The sequence below is a fragment of the Gobio gobio genome, assembly GCF_949357685.1.
Source record: "Gobio gobio genome assembly, chromosome: 21".
NCBI lineage: Eukaryota > Metazoa > Chordata > Actinopteri > Cypriniformes > Gobionidae > Gobio > Gobio gobio.
In genome coordinates this window covers 17,794,730-17,817,693 of record NC_137117.1, presented here as the reverse complement: position 1 = coordinate 17,817,693, position 22,964 = coordinate 17,794,730, and the positions used below count along the sequence as shown (strand labels likewise).

The 22,964-nt window shown below is 39.0% G+C and overlaps 1 protein-coding gene across 1 annotated transcript in view; it reads left to right on the top strand.

The window, feature by feature from the left end:
* Positions 1-932: 932 nt before the first annotated feature.
* Positions 933-22,964, top strand: part of LOC307117411 (inactive dipeptidyl peptidase 10) — a gene marked incomplete at both ends in the record, with an annotated part of 73,950 nt that continues 51,918 nt past the window's right edge. Inside the window, one exon of the mRNA XM_079802238.1 lies at positions 933-971. Coding sequence (XP_079658364.1) covers positions 933-971 — 39 coding nt within the window. The remainder of the gene's footprint in view (positions 972-22,964) is intronic.

Genomic DNA, 22,964 nt, shown 5'->3' with positions numbered 1-22,964 from the left:
AAATAAATTAAAAACAAAAAAACAATACGGTAACCTGAGTGGAAAAATTACATTTCAAATAATATGTTACACATATTTACAATATTAATCTTCACAGTGTAAATCTGGTCATTATACATACATTTTAATCATATTCATATAATCATATTTGGGGGTCCGTGGCATAAAATATTGAAAACCCCTGTCCTAGGGCTGCTTTTCATGCTGGCAATTTAAGTAGGCCATGCATAAATTAACTAGATAAATTAATGAATTAATATTTCCTTTAGATTCAGCCTAAATATTTTATTATTTATGCCTATTTCCTATCTAAATAGTACTGCGACTTCCCATTTATCATCTGTCTATCTGTCTATCTATCTATCTATCTATCTATCTATCTATCTATCTATCTATCTATCTATCTATCTATCTATCTATCTATCTATCTATCTATCTATCTATCTATCTATCTATCTATCTATCTATCTATCTATCTATCTATCTATCTATCTATCTATCTATCTATCTATCTATTCTTCCATCCATCCATCCATCTAACACTTCCAGCTCACTGTTAATCAAGTGTGTACAGTGTGACTGATCGCTCAGACACCTCAGACTCAGTGAAAGTCGAAAAAGATTGATTAATATCCTAGTTGGTCAATGTGCATACACATTAACTGTGTGAGAGAGAGAGAGAGAGAGAGAGAGAGAGAGAGAGAGAGAGAGAGAGAGAGAGAGAGAGAGAGAGAGAGAGAGAGAGAGAGAGAGAGAGAGAGAGAGAGAGAGAGAGAGATGGCCAACTTTACACCATCCTATTAAAGATCCGCTAGTGGGGTGTGCAGAGCAACTTGCAGCACCAACTCAAACAAGGCTTTCAAGTGCTGGAAGAGCAGCGAACTGCATTAAGGAGCTATCGGTACTGAAACTGGGCGCTGAATCCTGCAAAGATGATTGCCACCACACAGCAGAACATGACAACAGAGCTGGTAAAGCTAAAGAGCATGTTTTATCTTTTGCATGAACAAAGAATAATGCAGTCTGACGATAAAATGCGCTTTGGTGCTGTTTTTTACACATCTGTGTGTACTAGAGCCGCAGCAAAGGAGCGCGTGCACGTGCGAGAAAATACAAATCTGTGCACACGACCCTTTCATACCCTGTTTATAAACTGCATCTAAGCTTGTTTCAACTCATTTATCCGTCACAGTACATTAAACGCATGCTTGTTCAGCACAGGTGTTGCTCACGGTTTTCATTCATACTTTCAGAGGAGCTGATCGCATCCCTCGGTCTGTTTCGCTCCGTTACACCAGTTACTACTGCAGTGCTTTCCGTGACTCACTGACTAATTGAAGTAGGGCTTTTCCGACAGAGCTTAATATCAGGCTGTCAGCCTGCCACTTTCAACTTCTTCTTTACAATTTTAATATCTCAGTTGGAAATGTGTATTGTGCAGCAGCGCAATCGAATCGGACAGCTGAACTGAACTGAGGTAAATTCGCTTTGGAGATCGCAAGAGCTGCTGGACGTTTGTCTCAGAGCCGTGAATGACACTCTTTCCTACACGAATCTGCATTTGGGTCAATGACGAACATTTCTATGATGTTCATACAAAAATGATTCGAATACATATGACTAAAACGTTTAATTGTCATTTTAATGTTATTTGTGTATGGTTTAAAGTTAAAAATGTCCAGATAGTAGCTGAGTTGAGTAGCTAAAAAATTAAGGAAATGGTAGTTTGGCAAATATATTTAAATATTTCTTTAAAAATAAGCAGTTAAGCAAATTTTTTCCAAAAATATAATTTCTTTTTAAATGTCTCAGGAAATATTAGTAGGCCTACTTCCCTACTACCCTTACGAAAATAAACCATGGTTTTACTACAAATAAAACCAAAAAACCATGGTTATTGTAGTAAAACCATGGTAACCGCAAATTAACCATGGTTTTGATTCTCTAACCATAGTTTAACCATGGTATTTGTGGTAAAACTGTAGTTATATAAATGGTATTCAATTAGCCAAAAAACCATGGTTACTACATTTTTACTACAATAAAACCATGGTTAATTTTCGTAAGGGTAGTAGGTGAAAAACAGTAGCCTATGTGATGAAAGAAGTATGTCCGAATTCACAGTACTCATAAAAGAGTGGGCAAAAAGTACCCGGATGACATAGGCTACTATTTCCGGTGAGATTCTGAAGTGTGTGGCTGCGTCCGAAAACCTAGGCAGCTGACTCCTTGCCTCTCTGCCTTAACAGAAGATGGCTTGTAAGGCAGCGTTTAAGAATGAAGGCACCTCACAAAACTAATTTCGGACAGGCTTCTTAGGCAGGGTAACAGTTTAATGATATACAGCAAAATAGAGAGAGCTTTAGTGAGAACTAAACACATATTTAATTACTACATTAGTAATTTATCGCTAGAAATGACATCAGAAGTGTTGGTAAAAAAACATACATTTACACACAAACTGACCAGAAAACACAACTTTCGGACGCCATCAACTGTCACAGAATGTAAAGCACAGGATTGTGTGATATCAATGGCAGCGAAGGATACAAATATGCTGCCTTCAAAAATCGGTCAGATGAAGGTACCTCAGGAGACAGGAAGTGAAGCTAACATTAGATTCAGACGTGCTTTGGTGCCTTCCTGCCTTGAAATGTGTCCTCCGAAGGCAACATTTTCCAGGTTTCGGACGCAGCCTGTGTACGATGGACACTTTACTATCCCATGAGGCCACGGGAGAGGATTTGTGAATGGCTGTGAAGCGACGCAACTGACGCTGTAGGTCACATGATAATGCCAGCATGGCGAATGTAGTGCGTCCAGATTACATTCATACTACACACACTCATACTATGGCTACGTTCCACTCCACTTTTAGACACGCCCTTGCAAACCTCCCTACGAACTTCCCCTCGGGGGAAACCTTGCCGCCATTTTGAAGTGTGTTTCACTTCGTGAAGTGGACGAGGGATGTTTATATGGAAAGACCCTCGCTCCTTCGATTTTGACAGAGGGAGCGAGTCTACTTCATTTGTACACTTCAGGCAGCTTCATATACCACAATGCAACACGATTGTGACGTCACCGCATATTGCGTTTAATTTACCCCACCACAAACAACTCTATGATATATTAAATATTTTTTTAAATATTTAAAACAACACAAACACACCTATATACATATATAATGCTGCATAAACTATTTTGTAAGGGAAAAAAATAAATTATAAATCAACTCCATAGTGGATTCCAAGTGATCAAGGGCTTAGGACGTTCCATTTCATGCAAAGGTTCCGCCAGTAGTGGGCACTCATGCAACGTAAGCATTGACGCACATCCGAGTAAACGAGACGGAGGGAAGTTAGCGAATGAAGGGCATAATATAAACCAATTGGAATGCAGCATAATAGATAATACTTTCTGCTCTGCTCTGTTACGATCGGTCTACAGCGTACAGCACACATCTCCGCTTCCTTTAAAGCTCAGTGATTGTACACTGTAAGGCGTCGATTTTTGCCAAATCAATCCAAGCACGAGTCCGATGATAAAACATTGGAAGGACTAGTTATTCAACCCGAACCTCCATCCCATAGATGACTTGAGCAGGATGTCAGTGATACGCTACTCATTTTGAGGTACATTATGAGATGTTGCAGCTGTAACTCCTCACCATCAGCATTAACAAGTGTACGTTCATCAACAAACCCATGTGTATATTTCTAATTTATTGCGGCGCTCATGAGGGAACTATATCAATAACGGCGCATATGTTCACTCAGCACTAATGTGAATGACTTATGTAACATTACAGTTTGTAAAACAAATCTTGCTCCATTCTTTATCTTTACTCAAAGTAGTAAGAACGACAGACTGCAGATTTCATAATTAGACAGCTTCAGGTAATAGTGGCCTACAGCTGATTTGCAGAAGTATTTCAGTAAGACTGTAATAACGTGAGTTATGGAGGCATTCTGTACACAATATAAAACACAAAACTATATTTTCATTCAGTAGAAAATATATACATCAATAATTATTCATACTTACAGGTTGTGATTCTGAGGAGCAAGCTGGTCCAAATAAACTGGGAACTGACCCATTTTGCAAGCATTTTGTGAATCCCTTGCTGAACTCTGAGATTTGAGAAGCAGTTGTCAGTAAAATGACGTCTGAGGGTGGGACGGGTTGTTCGCGGGCGGACAATGTACAACATAGGCAGGCATTATGTGAATGTCTTTTCTAGTGACGTAGAATCATAACGCAGTGGGTTTCAAAATACAAACGACTCGTATAGGCGGTTCAGAGCCGATTCTTTCTTTTGGGAGACAATAACTTTATTTATCGAGCACTTTCAACTTAACAACTTTACTGGCTTTGCTTTACTGGCGTGAGGGCGGGACAACTTGTCACTCACATGAGATCACAGCAATAGCAAACCATAACATTTCAATGATCCAATCAATTCTGGATAGACAAAATCAAGTCCCATCCTACATTTTTTCTTGTCCGAGAAGCTGTTTCACTCGGATATACACTCACCTAAAGGATTATTAGGAACACCTGTTCAATTTCTCATTAATGCAATTATCTAATCAATCAATCACACGGCAGTTGCTTCAATGCATTTAGGGGTGCGGTCCTGGTCAAGACAATCTCCTGAACTCAAAACTGAATGTCAGAATGGGAAAGAAAGGTGATTTAAGAAATTTTGAGCGTGGCATGGTTGTTGGTGCCAGACGGGCCAGTCTGAGTATTTCACAATCTGCTCAGTTACTGGGATTTTCACGCACAACCATTTCTAGGGTTTACAAAGAATGATGTGAAATGGGAAAAACATCCAGTATGCGGCAGTCCTGTGGGCGAAAATGCCTTGTTGATGCTAGAGGTCAGAGGAGAATGGGCCGACTGATTCAAGCTGATAGAAGAGCAACTTTGACTAAAATAACCACTCGTTACAACCGAGATATGCAGCAAAGCATTTGTGAAGCCACAACACGCACAACCTTGAGGCGGATGGGCTACAACAGCAGAAGACCCCACCGGGTACCACTCATCTCCACTACAAATAGGAAAAAGAGGCTACAATTTGCAGGAGCTCACCAAAATTGGACAGTTGAAGGCTGGAAAAATGTTGCCTGGTCTGATGAGTCTCGATTTCTGTTAAGACATTCAGATGGTAGCGTCAGAATTTGGCGTAAACAGAATGAAAACATGGATCCATCATCCCTTGTTACCACTGTGCAGGCTGGTGGTGGTGGTGTAATGGTGTGGGGGATGTTTTCTTGGCACACTTTAGGCCCCTTAGTGCCAATTGGGCATCGTTTAAATGCCACGGCCTACCTGAGCATTGTTTCTGACCATGTCCATCCCTTTATGACCACCATGTACCCATCCTCTGATGGCTACTTCCAGCAGGATAATGCACCATGTCACAAAGCTCGAATCATTTCAAATTGGTTTCTTGAACATGACAATGAGTTCACTGTACTAAAATGGCCCCCACAGTCACCAGATCTCAACCCAATAGAGCATCTTTGGGATGTGGTGGAATGGGAGCTTCGTGCCCTGGATGTGCATCCCACAAATCTCCATCAACTGCAAGATGCTATCCTATCAATATGGGCCAACATTTCTAAAGAATGCTTTCAGCACCTTGTTGAATCAATGCCACGTAGAATTAAGGCAGTTCTGAAGGCGAAAGGGGGTCAAACACAGTATTAGTATGGCGTTCCTAATAATCCTTTAGGTGAGTGTACGTTACAAGAAAGAACTATCACAACTATTGTTTCATGCCAACTTGAAATGTTGTGAAAATAAGGTCAATGTAAAAGGTTTACTTTTCTTAACTTTCCTTTGACTTTGGGGTGACATATGACTGGACATGTTCTTGACAGGTTCAAGATTTTCACATCCTTTTCAAATACAGATTTGGATCTCCTTGCCTGGTCAGTATTTGCACAGTAATTCATGCTGCACTGATGAAGATGTTTATTTAAGAGCCTTTTCTAGAAGGTTGTTAGAGTGTAAGAGAGTGTGAAGGAGCAGTGTTTCTCATCTATGGTTGCAGATGACTCATATGATGCATCTTTAACTGAAACATAATCAGATCACTCCCTCCCTTTTTAGTCTCCACCTCATTTGCATATATTCTGCCTGGTCCCACGGCCATTAAGAGCAACCTGTGCTTGAAGACAGATGGCGATAAACGGCCAGAGAACTGCTGACAAGTCAGAAATGTCACTGTGACAAAATGTTATTGTTGTTTCTGCATTTGGGTTTGAGAATAAAAAGGGGTTGAAAAACAACAATAGTTAAGTCTAGGTGGACAACGGATGCAAATGCAAGATAAGAGATAGAAAACATGCAATGTGCAGTTTCTATGAATCAATGTCTCCATTATAATAAATTCTATTACCATGTATCTAGAGTGAGTGGGACTGTGCATACTGCAGTTTCCAGCTGATAAGAAACACCCAGGCTAATTAGTTTCTTTTGCATTGTATTTCCCCCTTCACATCTGAAAACTAATATTCTGCACCATTCCTGTCATTTGTTTTTCAAATAACTATGGCACTGATGGAATTCAGTGTGCAATTAGTAGGGCTGCACAATGTATCAAAATTATCGATATATCGCGGCTACATATCGTGGTATGCATATACCGCAATGGCTTGCAATAACTGGATGATTTTAATGCCTCAAAAAGTTATGTAAAGTAAAAAATGTAGGTTGATGCAGAAAGCAGAGAACAGACTGGACACATGACTGTTACATAATATGTGTCATATGCTTAATGTTAAAAAGAGTTAAGTGCCATAAGCCACGAAAAAAAGAACTCGGTACTCGCGCGCACCTCTCGGATAGCGAGCGATGCCGAATTCTCTTCCGCAGCTTATATGGCCAAATACGCACAAAATTATGTTAAAATGCCCTCTTGGTCTGTATTTACGTAAACAGTCGGTTTACCTTAAAGGGGACCTATTATGCAAAATTCACTTTTATAAGGTGTTTGAACACAGATGTGTGTCCACAGTGGTGTAAACAAGCAGCCTATAATGGTAAAAATCTACCCACTATTTTTTATAATTCCCATAAATCATAAACAGTTTCTCCAAAAGAGCAGTTCCAGATTTAGCCCCGCCCCGTGACTGGTGACGATCTGACCTATAGCATAGATCCCGCCCTGAGTGAGCCGCAGTCCGCCATTTCTTTTTCCTCACTGTAGCAGCTGGAGAAATACAATGTCTGCACCAAAAAAAAAACATTACAAATGTTCTGTTATTGGATGTACCAATGAACATAAGAGCCTTAAAAAGTCGTAAAAGTGTTACATATTTGCGCAAATCATTTAACGCCGGACTGCTTCACAAACGAACCATTCAGAAACATCCATTTGCACTCTAAAAGTTGAAACTTCAGGGTCCATTTCTGGTTTGAACATGTAAGGCTGAACACTGCTACTGACAATTTCTGACACTTTGACTGCGTGACATTCTCCAGTTTTGTTGTCGCCGGAGTATCTGAAGCACAAGCAGTAAACAAGCAGCAGGTCATCAAAGGGACGCACAAAAACAACGTATTTTTGCTCATACCCAAATAGGGGCCAACTTGACAAGCAGTAATAAATTATCTGTGGGGTATTTTGAACTGAAACTTCACAGACACATTCTGGGGACACCAGAGACTTATATTACATCTTGTGAGAAATGGCATAATAAGTCCCCTATAAGTGAACGTTGATAAAGAAAATGCGTGTAACAGTATATTGGATTCGTGCAGCTCTTAAAGTGACAGCAGCCTAATAAACCTGCTGCCATCTGTGCCATTAAAGGGTAACTTCAGTGATTTAGCATTAAGCTTTGTATCAGTAGATCAGTATATTTGAACTATGGTACTTTCCTCCCTCATATCCGCATGAGACGACAGAATTATGCATTTTATTTCTGGAAAAAATCCTCAATTTTTTGGCCAGAGGCTAAAAACTACAGCCAGTAGAAGGAGCTGTTCCGCATGTTTTCAACCAGCCCACAGGGGAGAGATCTCACGCACAGAGTGTAAATGCGCTCGGCTCGGCCTTGGGCATTCATAACGGAGTAGTGCAGAGCAAAGTGAGTGTTTCAACTTTTCAATGAATTCCTATGAAAGTTTAGCTTCCATATGCGATCAGAATACGCGCCAGACTGGAGAATGCGGTGAGAATGACAGCCGCGCTTACCTCAGCTCTGGCTTCCCTCTCGTGCTGAATGAAATCTGACTCCTGCTGCGTTTGTCCTGTGACTTTCGTTCGGCTCACTCACAGTTTATTGAAAAGACACGTTCCGTTTTTAATTGTAGTGGTTATTCTCCAACTGAACGAAATTATTTTATTATTATGAAGATCAAAACGACGCTGGGGTGGTGTAGGGAGTGGCCTGAGCAGCGAAGAAAGCATATTCTGGGAGTTGTTGTCTTTCGTCCACATTAGACAAAAATACATTTTCTGTCTTTTCTCAGTCTAGAAGGCACCAATTTCTACTACATAAATTACCCAGTTTAAATACACATTCATCTTCCCAGCGCAAACAACAAAAGACAGAGAAAATCACTCACTGCTCTTGACTGAATAACTTTTATAAAAAAAATGACCTTGAGGACAAAGTGTACCTTTGAAATGATGGGTTGTCATCTGAATGTTGAGTGACAGGAAATGATTCTATTGACATGACAGGAAGGTTTCAAATGACTCTCTCCTCATGTCAGATAAGCTGACATCAGAAAGAAAAGATCTGTCTTATCCAGCACACTGGAATGAAACTTTTTCTTATTTTGTAGCCACACTGTAGCGTGAAAATAAGTTATTGTGTTTTGCCCCAAATATATAATAAATATTATATTATATTATATTATATTATATTATATTATATTATATTATATTATATTATATTATATTATATTATATTATATTATATTATATTATATTATATTATATAATATTATATTATATTATATTAATTATATTATATTATATTATATTATATTATATTAATTATAAAGGTAGCATGTTGTTAAAAAGCACTCAGAACACTTAGCAAGCACATAGCAACACCCTGACAACTATCCTAGTATTGTGATGGCCAAAAAAAAGAGACTAGTCAGGGATGTTACTTGAAATAAAATAAATATACAAAAACCAAGGAAAGATTTCTTAATTTAATTTAATGTAAAATATCTAAAACAAAAATTATTAAAAAAATGAATAAAAACTATAGTGTTATTTAGTAGTCTATATAGTTTAAAATATAGTACATATTTAAAAAAAATGTATAAGAAAAAAAGTCAAAAACATTCAACAAAATGACTAAAACTTTAACTAAAATGAAAAAGAAACCAGAAAATATAAAAATAAAATCTATAATTCAAAATTTTAATTAAAAACTATAATAGTATCTCAATGATACTAAAATAACACTAAATCTAGTCCATCAAAAAATATTAAAATGTTATGTAGCAAAACTCCATTGATCCATTTGGAAAGTGTTATCCATCAAAAAATCCTATAACCTGTTTTGAGATGCATATGAGGAAATTATATTTAAAATTCAGCTCATTGACAAGAGGAAGGTCTCCTGAGACAGCGGCCACTTTCTCACCTGCTCGAAATGTTAAGGTGAATGATGCTGTGCAGGAAGCTCATTAATTATGCAACTGTACTTTGTGTCATTGATTTGAACTGCATAACAACCTTTTCCAGCCTTTCCTTTGCTTTTGCTCTATTCACGAGGAGCTGCTTCACAGCAAGCGTTCACTGTTCAGGAGGTTTTGGATCAAACAAAGTTGGCTGGAGATTAGTGCGGTTTCTCTTTGCAATTTTAAATCAGCCATAATTTGGTCCTAGCTCTTTTTTTGATCCCGCTATTTAGGAGGCTTTAGCAGTCAGAATTCAGAACATTGACAAGTTTCCTCAGAGGAAGCGTATATCTGTGAAAGTATATGACTGCAAACACCTCCAGATGTTATTAGATGTTATTTATTCATAATGCAAATTTGCTTTCTGGTGGTAATATTTCATGTCCTAAACCTCAGTAGAACCAATGCATCTCATTACCGCCGAAGGAAAACCATGATTTGCGCTGACTTTGTGCTATCCGCTTTAGGCAGATACTGAGCACATCCTGACAGTTACCACTAGACTGATCATGATTGAGTGGGCTTTCTGTTTGCTTGAAAGATCTTTAATAAAGCATTCTATGTCTAATATCTCTGTGAGTAAGGCTTAGTGTCTTCTCATTGACCAGATGCCAATTAAATGGAAGTCATATTTCTTAGACGGTATTGCCTGACAGCAAATGATTCATCCCCGAAACGTCTATGGTGCTGATGGCTGTACTTTGTAATAATCAAAACTTTTGTTTATCTATCTATCTATCTATCTATCTATCTATCTATCTATCTATCTATCTATCTATCTATCTATCCATCTATCCATCTATCCATCTATCCATCCATCCATCCATCCATCCATCCATCCATCCATCCATCCATCCATCCATCCATCCATCCATCCATCCATCCATCCATCCATCCATCCATCCATCCATCCATCCATCCATCCATCCATCCATCCATCCATCCATCCATCCATCCATCCATCCATCCATCCATCCATCCATCCATCCATCCATCCATCCATCCATCCATCCATCCATCCATCCATCCATCCATCCATCCATCCATCCATCCATCCATCCATCCATCTATCTATCTATCTATCTATCTATCTATCTATCTATCTATCTATCTATCTATCTATCTATCTATCTATCTATCTATCTATCTATCTATCTATCTATCTATCTATCTATCTATCTATCTATCTATCTATCTATCTATCTATCTATCTATCTATCTTAAGAGTGTATACAACGTGTATACTAATCCCCTCTTGAAGTCAAATGTGACTATATTAGAAAACATATCATGCCCATTTATATTTGTGTTCTGAGGTTGGCGCTTAAATTGTAGAGATTAGTCAGACAGTTTGCATGCAGTGACATCTTTCAAAATAAATTGTGGGAATTAGCTTCCTCTAATTATCACAGTAAAGGCAAACTGTAGAGCCCTGTCACAAGTACAACGCTCACTTGTTTCCAACAATGGCTTCTCTAAATCATTTAATTGTCTAATGAGGATTGGATCACACTTCACATCATAGTGCTGAAAATGTAATTATATAAGCAAGTACTGAGTTAAATGAATTACAGTTACTTAACGGTGAAGTGTGTCGACTTTACAGTGCATTTATTTAGCAGAATCTTTATTTGTACAATATCATTGATGTATTTCATCATTAATTATGTGTAGATTTGACACTGTAATACAAACTTTTTCATAGAGTTCACATCACATAAATCTGTCATCCTTGCTTACTCATATTTGACATGTATGATTCACTCAGTGGCATGAACACCATCTCTAAGTTGTTTTGCTGTGTAGCTAGAATGAGGGAGACAGTTTTGCGGGGGTTGTCGTGCTCTATCCACGGGGTCCTTTGTGAAGCTGAGGACCTGTGGGCTGTTTGAAAAGGGAAGGAGGGTGATAAGACTTTCTGACAGCTAAGGGAGCACACAGAGGAGGCACTACCAACACGGCCATGACTCTGAATCCAAAACTGCACTGTGGATAGATAATGAAAGGTCTGCAGGTGCCTTCTCTCCACCTCCTCGTGTTATGGCATCCTTCCCGTCCGGCCAGTGACAGCTTCTGCAGGCGCAAAAGAGCAACATGGTGTAACTCGATATCAACAACAGGCATTAAAATGATGAAAAAGTGAAAGAATTCAATATTCATATGATGAAATTTAGAGGTGAAATCATGTTACGCTACATTGACTGGTGTCACGAAGTGACACATGGGTTACAGTATGTAGGCTGTCCTGGAATAGTGTTTTCAGTTTGGATAATGTCACGGAAGCGGAGCATAAGGAGTTCACCATATGTTTGGCACCAATGTGTTGAACTCACATCAAGAGCAGGTCATTATGAATTTATAGCTGTTCTGTTTCGTTGGCGAGTTAGACTGTTTTAGTTTGATCTTGAATGCTGTTAAAAGTGAAGGATGTAATCTTTATATTAAAACACCTTTTATCCCAGTTAATGTGCACAGGCAACGATATAGTTGATTACCAAGAACAGTGTAAACTCTGTGGCTCTTTGGTGCTATCACAACAAGACACTGACCATGTCATGTATTTCTTTATTTTCACCAGTTTTCTTGCCGCTAAAAGCAAACATTTTGGATGAAAAACACTGAATATATACTCACCTAAAGGATTATTAGGAACACCATACTAATACTGTGTTTGACCCCCTTTCGCCTTCAGAACTGCCTTAATTCTACGTGGCATTGATTCAACAAGGTGCTGAAAGCATTCTTTAGAAATGTTGGCCCATATTGATAGGATAGCATCTTGCAGTTGATGGAGATTTGTTGGATGCACATCCAGGGCACGAAGCTCCCGTTCCACCACATCCCAAAGATGCTCTATTGGGTTGAGATCTGGTGACTGTGGGGGCCATTTTAGTACAGTGAACTCATTGTCATGTTCAAGAAACCAATTTGAAATGATTCAAGCTTTGTGACATGGTGCATTATCCTGCTGGAAGTAGCCATCAGAGGATGGGTACATGGTGGTCATAAAAGGATGGACATGGTCAGAAACAATGCTCAGGTAGGCCGTGGCATTTAAACGATGCCCAATTGGCACTAAGGGGCCTAAAGTGTGCCAAGAAAACATCCCCCACACCATTACACCACCACCACAGCCTGCACAGTGGTAACAAGGCATGATGGATCCATGTTCTCATTCTGTTTACGCCAAATTCTGACTCTACCATCTGAATGTCTCAACAGAAATCGAGACTCATTAGACCAGGCAACATTTTTCCAGTCTTCAACTGTCCAATTTCAGTGATCTTGTGCAAATTGTAGCCTCTTTTTTCCTATTTGTAGTGGAGATGAGTGGTACCCGGTGGGGTCTTCTGCTGTTGTAGCCCATCCGTCTCAAGGTTGTGCGTGTTGTGGCTTCACAAATGCTTTGCTGCATATCTCGGTTGTAACGAGTGGTTATTTCAGTCAAAGTTGCTCTTCTATCAGCTTGAATCAGTCGGCCCATTCTCCTCTGACCTCTAGCATCAACAAGGCATTTTTGCCCACAGGACTGCCGCATACTGGATGTTTTTCCCTTTTCACACCATTCTTTGTAAACCCTAGAAATGGTTGTTGGTGAAAATCCCAGTAACTGAGCAGATTGTGAAATACTCAGACCGACCCGTCTGGTACCAACAACCATGCCACGCTCAAAATTGCTTAAATCACCTTTCTTTCCCATTCTGACATTCAGTTTGAAGTTCAGGAGATTGTCTTGACCAGGACCACAACCCTAAATGCATCGAAGCAACTGCCATGTGATTGATTGATTAGATAATTGCATTAATGAGAAATTGAACAGGTGTTCCTAATAATCCTTTAGGTGAGTGTAAATGGAATCAGTACATCAATATTAAAGATGAACGAGAAACAGCGAGTGCTCTTTGCCATTGTGACTATTTATCTGCAGCAAAAACGCGAGCGTCGGTCTATCTGGGTTCATGGGTTCATAGTTGCTGACCACTAAACTCTCAAGGCTGCTCAATGCAGAGCCAATGGGTGGAGCTTGACGTCCAGCTCCCTCTCTCTCCTATTGGTTGTCACTCTTCGTTTGCATAAAGTTAAACCTATCACAATTTTGGCACGTCTCTGGACACGCATACATCCTGTCTCCAACGGTCACTAGCCTGGTTTCCATTACAGATTTGTGTAAAACTTTTGTGATATTTTCTAAATGTTGATAAAAAACGTCGTTTTTTTAAAAGTCGTTCCAAAAATCATGGCAACGGATGTTGGTAGGTTTACGTATATCGCAGTCACTGGCTGCACTACACTCTAAAAAATGCTGGGTTAAAAATAACCCAAGTTGGAACTAACCCAGCAATTGGGTTGTTTTAACCCAGCGGTTGGGTTAAATGTTTGCTTAAAACAACCCAATTGCTGGGTTAAAACAACCCAATTGCTGGGTTAGTCCATTTTCAACCCAACTTGGGTTATTTTTAACCCAGCATTTTTTAAAGTGTAGACGTTATTTTTTGGAGTGTAGACATTAACGAAGCATTAATGGGAAAGAAATCCCCTTATATTTGGGAGCGGCCATGTATGAGGTGTTTCTGGGTGTCTTGGTGCATTCAAGGCTTTCTGGGAAGTTCATATTTGCAAATGTAGGAAGTCGTGTTCACGACATCATGTGAGTTCAAGTCACTTTCGTCTGAGTAAGATGGCGGAGTACTTTCTCTTCATTAATTACACAAAAATACAGCAAATTTCTTAAAATCTACTTCTGGAAAATGAAGAACAAGGAATGTGCATCAGGTGTATTTATCTTTTTATGTTTTTAATTAATTTCTGAAGCCACTGTAAACTTTATCGTCAAATATTATATTGTTATATTATAATGCTATTATAGTTATTATCATATGCTATCGCTGTAAGTAGAAAAGCCTGACAATATCACTGCTAAATATCTTTAAGTATTGTGGTATTCCGCCATGTTTCTCATGGACACGCCCTCAGCTCGTAAAGATCAGGGCTTAAAGAAAATCCCGAGCTTCCCACTGGTGTTTATGACTTTATGATGGCGTTCATGTGCATTCAACTTGTAAATATGATCTTTACGACATGACTTGAATGCACCATTTCTCCCTCATATCTGCTGTGAGGTCTTGATAAATTATGACATTTCTTTGTTGTTTAGAATGAGTTTAATAAAGAACTCGGTCTCGTCTTCTGTCCGAACATACTGCGCCATCTATGCCAGTATGACCTGTAAATGCAAAAAAATGCTTTCCTTTTCAGTTTTGCGAAATATTCCTTTTTTGAATTGCCTGAAAAACCACCTCATGCGAGCGTAAACACTTTTTTACAATTATATTGGAGTTTTTGTCGAAATTGACATGTTTCCATTGGGTGTATTTTCAATTCGCAATTTGAAGGGTAATGGAACCTCAGCTACTGTTGCTTGTGTCGCAGGAAATTGCCTGCCCTCCATTGAAATGAATTGGATCATGTGGCTTTTGTCTCGCTGGCAGTGTAAACACAGCAAGAGCACACAACTGATGAGAGCAGCTCTGGTGGAGAACAATGACTGGATTTAAAACCTTCAGATGACACACAGCTCATATCTCCGTAGCTATCCATTACCGAAACCAGAACGGCTCTCTCGCACTGTATGACAGACAACTAAACCCTAGCGCTCAAAATAATTAATTGGTTTGAGTAGAGTCAACTCAAATTAAACAATAAGTTAAAACAAATGAACTTTTATGAGTATTTAGAACCTTTTTTCTTGTGAGTTCTCAAAACTTGACACATTTGAAGTAATCTGAATTCTTTCATTGTTTTAAGTTTTATGAACTTGTTTCTTTTCATTTAGAGTAGACTAACTTAAATTTAACCTAATCTGGGCTGGGATTTCTATTTCCCAGAATGCTTTGGCATGACACTCAAAAGGGACCGTAAATGCCAAAATTAAGGGTTACGTTATGTTTGTTTGTGCAAGATTAACGTTAAGTGGTTAAGTGTTTTTTATGCCGGTTTAGCAGAGTTTATGAGTTATGTTTTTTTTTTGTAGGGTTACCATCATGGTGACGAGTGGAGCATGAGCTTAGTTTGAGAACAACAGATATATGTTAAATGTATTATATCGCTGTCCTCATTCAGCAAGTGCTATGCTAATGCCAAAGCATTGTGTAACCAATTAGCGAGATGGCATTTATTGAATTAGCTAATTAAAGCTAGTCAAGTTTCCACTACAAAAAAATGTGAGATTACATTATATTTATAAGTTAAATGGGTGAATTAGCTTAATCAAATATTTAAAGTTCAGAGCTATTAAAATGTATGACTACAAAATAAAAAATGTATTCAGGTTTAAAGTGTTCACTCTAAAAAATGCTGGGTAAAAAATAACCCAAGTTGGGTTGAAAATGGACTAACCCAGCAATTGGGTTGTTTTAACCCAGCGGTTGGGTTAAATGTTTGCTTAAAACAACCCAATTGCCGGGTTAAAACAATCCAAATGCTGGGTTAGTCTTGGGTTCTCCTAACTTGGGTTATTTTTAGCACAGGATTTTTTTAGAGTGTTGTTGTCCAGTCCGGTTCTGTTCTGTTCACACAGCAAGGGCTTTCCGAGAATGCAGTTGTGAATCCTGAAAATTTGCAGGTGTGATGTTATATAGAATGCATTTGTCATTGCCATAAATAACTGAACTGTGTGTGAACATAACCGCGTTAAGGACTCAAATACAGGATGAACAACCATATTCTGCTGCTGTGTGAACATGGCATGAAAGCTTCTTGCAAATGGGAAAAATCCAAGAAACGTCTGCTTGTGAAACTGAAAACTTTCATGTGTTCTCTAGCTGTTATGAATATCTAGTTCTCCTGTGGGCACCCGAACATCACTGGTCGTTCCCCATGCAAATGTAAATACAGAGGCTAGTACATAATACACAATACTCTATCTTCCTTAAACTTCTGGGAAGGTGGTTTTTGAATTCAGTGTGCGTGATGATTGGCAAAACAACAGCAATTATTTCCTGGTGCTGTAGTTAATTAAATTATGTCTGTCTTAATGTGGGTTGCCAAAAAGAAAAAGTTGCTGTCAGTAATGTGGATGGACTTTTTATCCTTCAGCCCTGGAGATGTGTTCTAATTGAAACACTAAAACAAACCATTTGTGTTCAATGCTTGCTATCATTCAGAATGACTACATAAATGGTGTCGGTCAAACTTTTTTTAAACACCTTCAGCAATTTAATGCTCCTCGTTTGTCAATAGCTAACACATTAGCAAAATAACGAATTTAGGGGCTCATTTTATGGAAAGCATTTATGGCTCCATCCATTTAGTCAGCATCACAATTATAGACACGGTGTGGCTTCAGTTCAGTATAATGAATCAATATTAATTTCATCTATTTATCAGCCGTAGCTGATATTTACTGGATTGCAGGTCATTTGTTTGCCCTCAGGGGTTCTAAAGACTGCCTTAAATTTAGCTTAACAGGATTCCACCATATGTTTCACGATTATGTAAAGCTCAGATACTTCGCATTAACAGGCAGAATCTCTAGAGAGCAAAGTAAAAAATTTTGCTAGTTTTCCAGCTAGAAAGGTAACCATCAATAAATTGAGCCATCAATAAGACATCATGCTCAGGTTGAATTAGGCAGGTCATTCCTCCAACTGAGAACAGTCCAAGTAAAGGTCAGTGAAAGTGCTTTTGTGTCTCTTTGGGATGGCACTACACATGCCGTTCACCTTCAGAAAGCAAGCTTCTGGAAGGCACGTAAGTCTGAAGTAGTGAGTTTAGATATGGGTGTGCAGAGCTAGTCAATGGTCGCTCTGTAGGCAAACATCAGTGCCTTGAATTTGATGCGAAGTGCTATTGGCAACTAGTGCAAATTGATGACGAGAGGTGTGACATGCGCTCTCTTCGGCTTGTTAAAGACCACTCTAGCTGCTGCATTCTGGATCAGTTGCAGAGGTTTGACAGTGTGTTCTGCCAAGAGAGCATTACAATGGATAGAACAAGGAGTTGTGTAGCATGTTCCAATAAGAAGGGCAAATCTGCAGGACCAGGCCGTTCTAGTGTAACGGAGGCCATCTGGTAGTTGCTGTGCGAGTAAACCTCACTCCTCTGATCTCAAGAGATGCTCTAGCGATTGTGGCAGCCTCCTTGTTAGAGCGTCCAACTCTCAAGTTGGCGGACCAGGGTTTGAGTCCCTCTTAGACCCAGGAGGGGTTACACTAGCAATGTGATCATTGAAGTTTAGCTGATCATCAATCACAACTCTGAGGTTCCTGGCTGTCCTGGAAGTAGTTATGGATGGCAAACCTAGCTGAATGGAGACATGTGATTGTGTAGGGTTGGCTGAGATCACAAGAAGTTCTGTCTTTTCAAGGTTGAGTGGAAGGTGGTGGTCCTTCATCCAGTCCGAAATGTCTGTCAGGCAGGCTAAGATACAAACAGCTAACGTTGCATCATCTGGCTGGAATGAGAGGTAGTGTTTTTGAGTTGAGAATTGAGAGTTGTGTTTCATCAGCGTAGCAGTGGTAGGAAAAGCCATGGTTTTTAAATGACAGATCCTAATGATGTCATGTAGATGGAGAAGAGAAGTGGTCCAAGCACTGAGCCCTGAGGCACCCCAGTAGCAAGATGTTGCAACTTAGACACCTCACTCCTCCAAAACACCCTGAAGGCTATGTGTTTCCTGTGTTGATGAATGTTTCTTGTTTGGATTTTCGGATACTGTATACCTGCTTTTCTCTGTTTTTTGAATGCAACATATTAATCACAAGTATTTCATTATATTATAGCACAACAGGATTTGTTTGGAGGGATCTTAAAAGCATGAAATGTGTTGCCACCAGGACAGCATTTTTCCCATAAAAATCAATTTCAGCATTAAAACTGTGTACTTTCAGAGGACATGCTCCAGCTGACTTGCTGCTATCAAGATTAATGGGAATGATAGAGCTTTCTCAAGGTATTGTAATGGATACTAAAATATGTTTTCTTTAAATTGAGCATTCATTTAATTTAAGCAATTTTGTGTACATCTCATTTGCTGTTATTAAATGATATTATGTATATAGCAGCATTGTGTATGTAGCCGGCCACTTTGGTCTCGATATCAGCATCTCCCATTAACAAACCCATATTGGTCCACATGCAATCCCAATGGATCACAGTTCACCGTCTCTTAGAACACTCACATTATCTCCCCTCTCTCACATTAATAATTTCCCACTGGAGTTCCCCTCACTTCCATTGGTATCGATCCCCTCTGCTTGTTCTGAGGTTAGGTACGTTAAGATTTTTCATATGTGATGTGTGTTATCGAACCTCTAAACATGTTTCTCTTCCTCCTATAGCACAGGAGCATCGTTGATGAGATTGTCGCCCACGCGGAGCCTTGCTTTCTGCATTGCAGGAGTGGCACAATATATGTGACTGACAGCTTTGTAGAGGCGCTGCTTTGTGAACTGAGCGCTTGAGTGGAATGCAATGAGAAATCTGTCTGCTTGGGCCTCTGCCCGGCTGAAAATGTGTCACTTTGACACCAGTGCCAAGTTTTTTGAAGGCCAGCTGCTTTCACTTTTACTCCATGTCTCTATTTGTCAACTCTCTTTTTGTAACGGCTCTCAGAATTGTTAAATCTCTTGATCTGAGGTGCATTTGATCTGAGGTACAGCGATGTAACTCGCAGGTTAAAGGGTTCGTTCACCAAAAAGTAAAGTTTGTTAAATTAATTAATCACCCTCATGTCGTTCCAAACTTGAAGACTTTCGTTCATCTTCGGAACACAAATGAAGATCTTTTTGATGAACTCAGAGAGCTTTCTGTCCCTCCACAGCTACAGTAGGGTATGCATTATGATGCTTCAAAAAGTTCCTAAAGAGATCGTAAATCTAATCCATATGAATTGAGCAGTTTACTTTTCTGAAGAGACACGATCGCTTTATATGATGAACAGATTGAATGACAGCGAGTAATTAATGACAGAATTCATTTTTGGTTGAACTATTCCTTTAACTACCATTAGGATGCTTCATTAGAGAAACTAACCAACTAGTTCACGAAACCATAGTAACATGGTCACACCTCTGTCGTTTGAACCATATTGGTTCAACAATATAAGACTGTTGTTGATGTCAAGCATAGTTGGAGGAGCAATAAATTCTAATTAATCTATTTGAGATGTTGCTGTAGCGAACATGTCACCTAATGACTACTCCACCGTTTTTATTTAGCATTATTTGATGTTTGTTTCATCCCTCATACATCATAGTTCCCTTCCGCATTTTATGCACATGCACACTCTTCAAAAACGACACTGATTGTTGATGCTAAAATATATAGATTAAAATGTGTATATTTAAATAGAATGAAAGCTATAAAATGTACAAAAATGTTAGCTTGCTCTTTAAAGCCCTGTTTACACTAATGCGTTTTTGTTTTAAAACGCATAACTTTTGATACGGTTATGCCTGGCATCTACACTACTCCAGAGTTTTTGACCCTCGAAAACGAGACTTTTGGAAACGCTGCAGATGTGTTTTATTTAGAAAACTCCAGGTTGACTTTCAGAGTAAACGGACCAAAACTGAGACTTTTGAAAATGATGGCGTGGCTGCCCACACTACTCTACCAGAACACAACAATAACAGACCAGAGCCGTCTCTCTCAACGGCCCTGTAACTGACCAGCATCGACAACCGTGTAAACAATAACATGGAGACGGAACTGCAAGCTTTGCTGACTTTGTTGTCCTTTTTAGCAGCCATTGTTCAGTTAATAGCTGTCTACACAATCTATTATTAGAGCAACCGGCAACTGTTTACACTTGTAAGCACATGCCCAGTGTGAATGAGGGTGTTTTCACATCTATAGATCATTTGTTTTGTTCCCGAAACAGGAACTTAATTTGTTACAATTTTGCATTTTCTTCTTGGATCGGTTTGCTTTTACAAGGCAACCTTTTTAAAGCGAACCAAAATGTGTTCACGCAAGTCACATGCGAGTACAACTGTCGCAACTAGTATATTGGTCAGAGTTTCCTCTGCGTCATCCATCAAGATGATTGACAAGTTCGCTCCATGAGCTTAGATCCTCATAAATACTACACACCTTTAACAAGAAACTATCCTTCTAACCAGGTCGAGAGCTGTAGTTCCCACCATGTTAGTTTGCGATGCTGTTTGCAGATGTTCATTAGAACTATGGTTTCGGGAAGTGGCAATTTGAAAATGGCGCAATGTCCACACCATAGACTGTAAAAAAAATATGGACGTAGTGTCCGTGACCCGTAGGTTTCTTAAGAACATTTTTGAAGCCTAAAGTCGGCCGTTGCCATCTTGGCAGCGCATCACTCCCGGATAACTGAAAATGGGCAAAGAGGCGGGATGTGGGTGGAGCTGAGGTGCCTGGTTGCTGAAACCACGCCTGCCTAGCTAAACCATATAGTAGCAATCCACCTGTCACTCAAGTGGCCATGCCCTTAATTGTTCAGAACTTTAAGGCTTTGTATTATTTAGTTCACAGTTGTCATGAAGGGCAGAATTAGCTGTGTAGACCAAAACCACTTTTTGTACCAGGCTTTTTATCTGCTGTAAAGTTGGGCATTTTAACATGGGGGAGATACGGATTTCTCTAGCAGCCAGTCGATGAATTGCAGTTTAAGTCTCTTCCGTGTTGGCTTCAAGAGAGATCGCTGGAGCACATGCCTTACTGCGCATGCGTAACCCTCATAAAAGCTCACTGTGATGATACGGAGTCTGTAAAATACCTCAAATACCTCCGTTTTCTTGATTACTGGTAAAGTAGTTAATTCACTTGATTATTCAAAAAACATTACATTTAATTAAATTATTTAAAAAAAAATTTTTATTTTTGTTAAATATTAAATATGTGTGATTTATTGTGATTAACTGTTAACATGAAATTGGTCATATACCTAACCCATCAATCACTCTCACTATCACTATCTGGAGGTTAAGACAGCACTGCATCCGTCAGATGGGGAATTCTCTTCAAATTTAACATGCATTAACTTGCAAGATACTTTCTCATCTATGATGCAGGGTTCTCCCCTGTTTGCCAACACAGCCATCCTAATTGGGAGTGTAGTATAATTTCAGGGCTCAGGGGACCTGCGGAAAGCGAGCTGATGAAGCTTTAACTCAGAAAATACTGGGCTCTCAGCCCGTAATGAGAGAGATGCCTTTGAAATGAAAACAGTGACAGTCTTGTATTCAACAGTGTGAACAAATTACATTAATTGTGTTGTTGTGGCTGCCACTTTAATGGGGTAGTGCGAGTGGGTCACAATCTTATACTGAAAAAAGCATCATATTAATTTGTAATTTTTCTTGTTTTCCAGTTTATTTTACCCCACTGGCAAATTCTTAGACCTCTCTTAATGGTGTTAAATTTGCACTTAATACATTAAAAAAACAATTTCCAGTTGAGTTGAAAAATCGGATTAAAATAGGATCAAGAAAAAATTTGAATCATAGTCTTCTTTGTCATTTTGCTTCTTAAATATATTTGATCAAAAATACAGTAAAACATTTGTGAAATATTAACACAATTAATAATAACTGTTTTCTATAATATACACTATATTGCCAAAAGTATTGGGACACCCCTCCAAATCATTGAATTGAGGTGTTGCAATCACTTGCATGACCAAAGGTGTATAAAAACCTGCAAAGCGTCGGACCGCCACTGGACTCTAGCAGGCGAGAAGTGTCTGTCTTCTCTGTCTGGCAATCCGATGGACGAGTCTGGGTTTGGCGGTTGCCAGGAGAACGGTACTTGCCTGTCTGCAGTGTGCCAAGTGTAAAGTTTGGTGGAGGGGGGATAATGGTGTTTTTTTTGTTAGGAGTTGGGCTTGGCCCCTTCTTAATGCTTCAGCATTAGGGTTGGGTATCGTTTGGGTTTTTTTCGATTCCGGTGCCAAACCGATACTTTTAAAACGGTTCCGGTGCCTAAACGGTGCCTGAACCGATACTTTTTTTTTTTTAAAAGGCCACCAAACGAGGTGGATGACATTAAATGGCTTTTTATTTATTTATTTATTTATTATTTAAATTGAACCATTTATTAAAAGTTTAATGTATACTTAAATGTATGAATATAAATAAATACAAAACACAATTTACTTATTTACAAATTATAATTGACATATTCACAGTAAAACCTAAGCCACCCAACTACAACAAGCCTAATATAACTCTAAACAGTTACAGTAATAACAGCAGTCGTCTGTATTCTTGCTCTGCTACTAACCAGCTTCGAGCTTCAGCTCTTTTTTGAAATATGATCATATT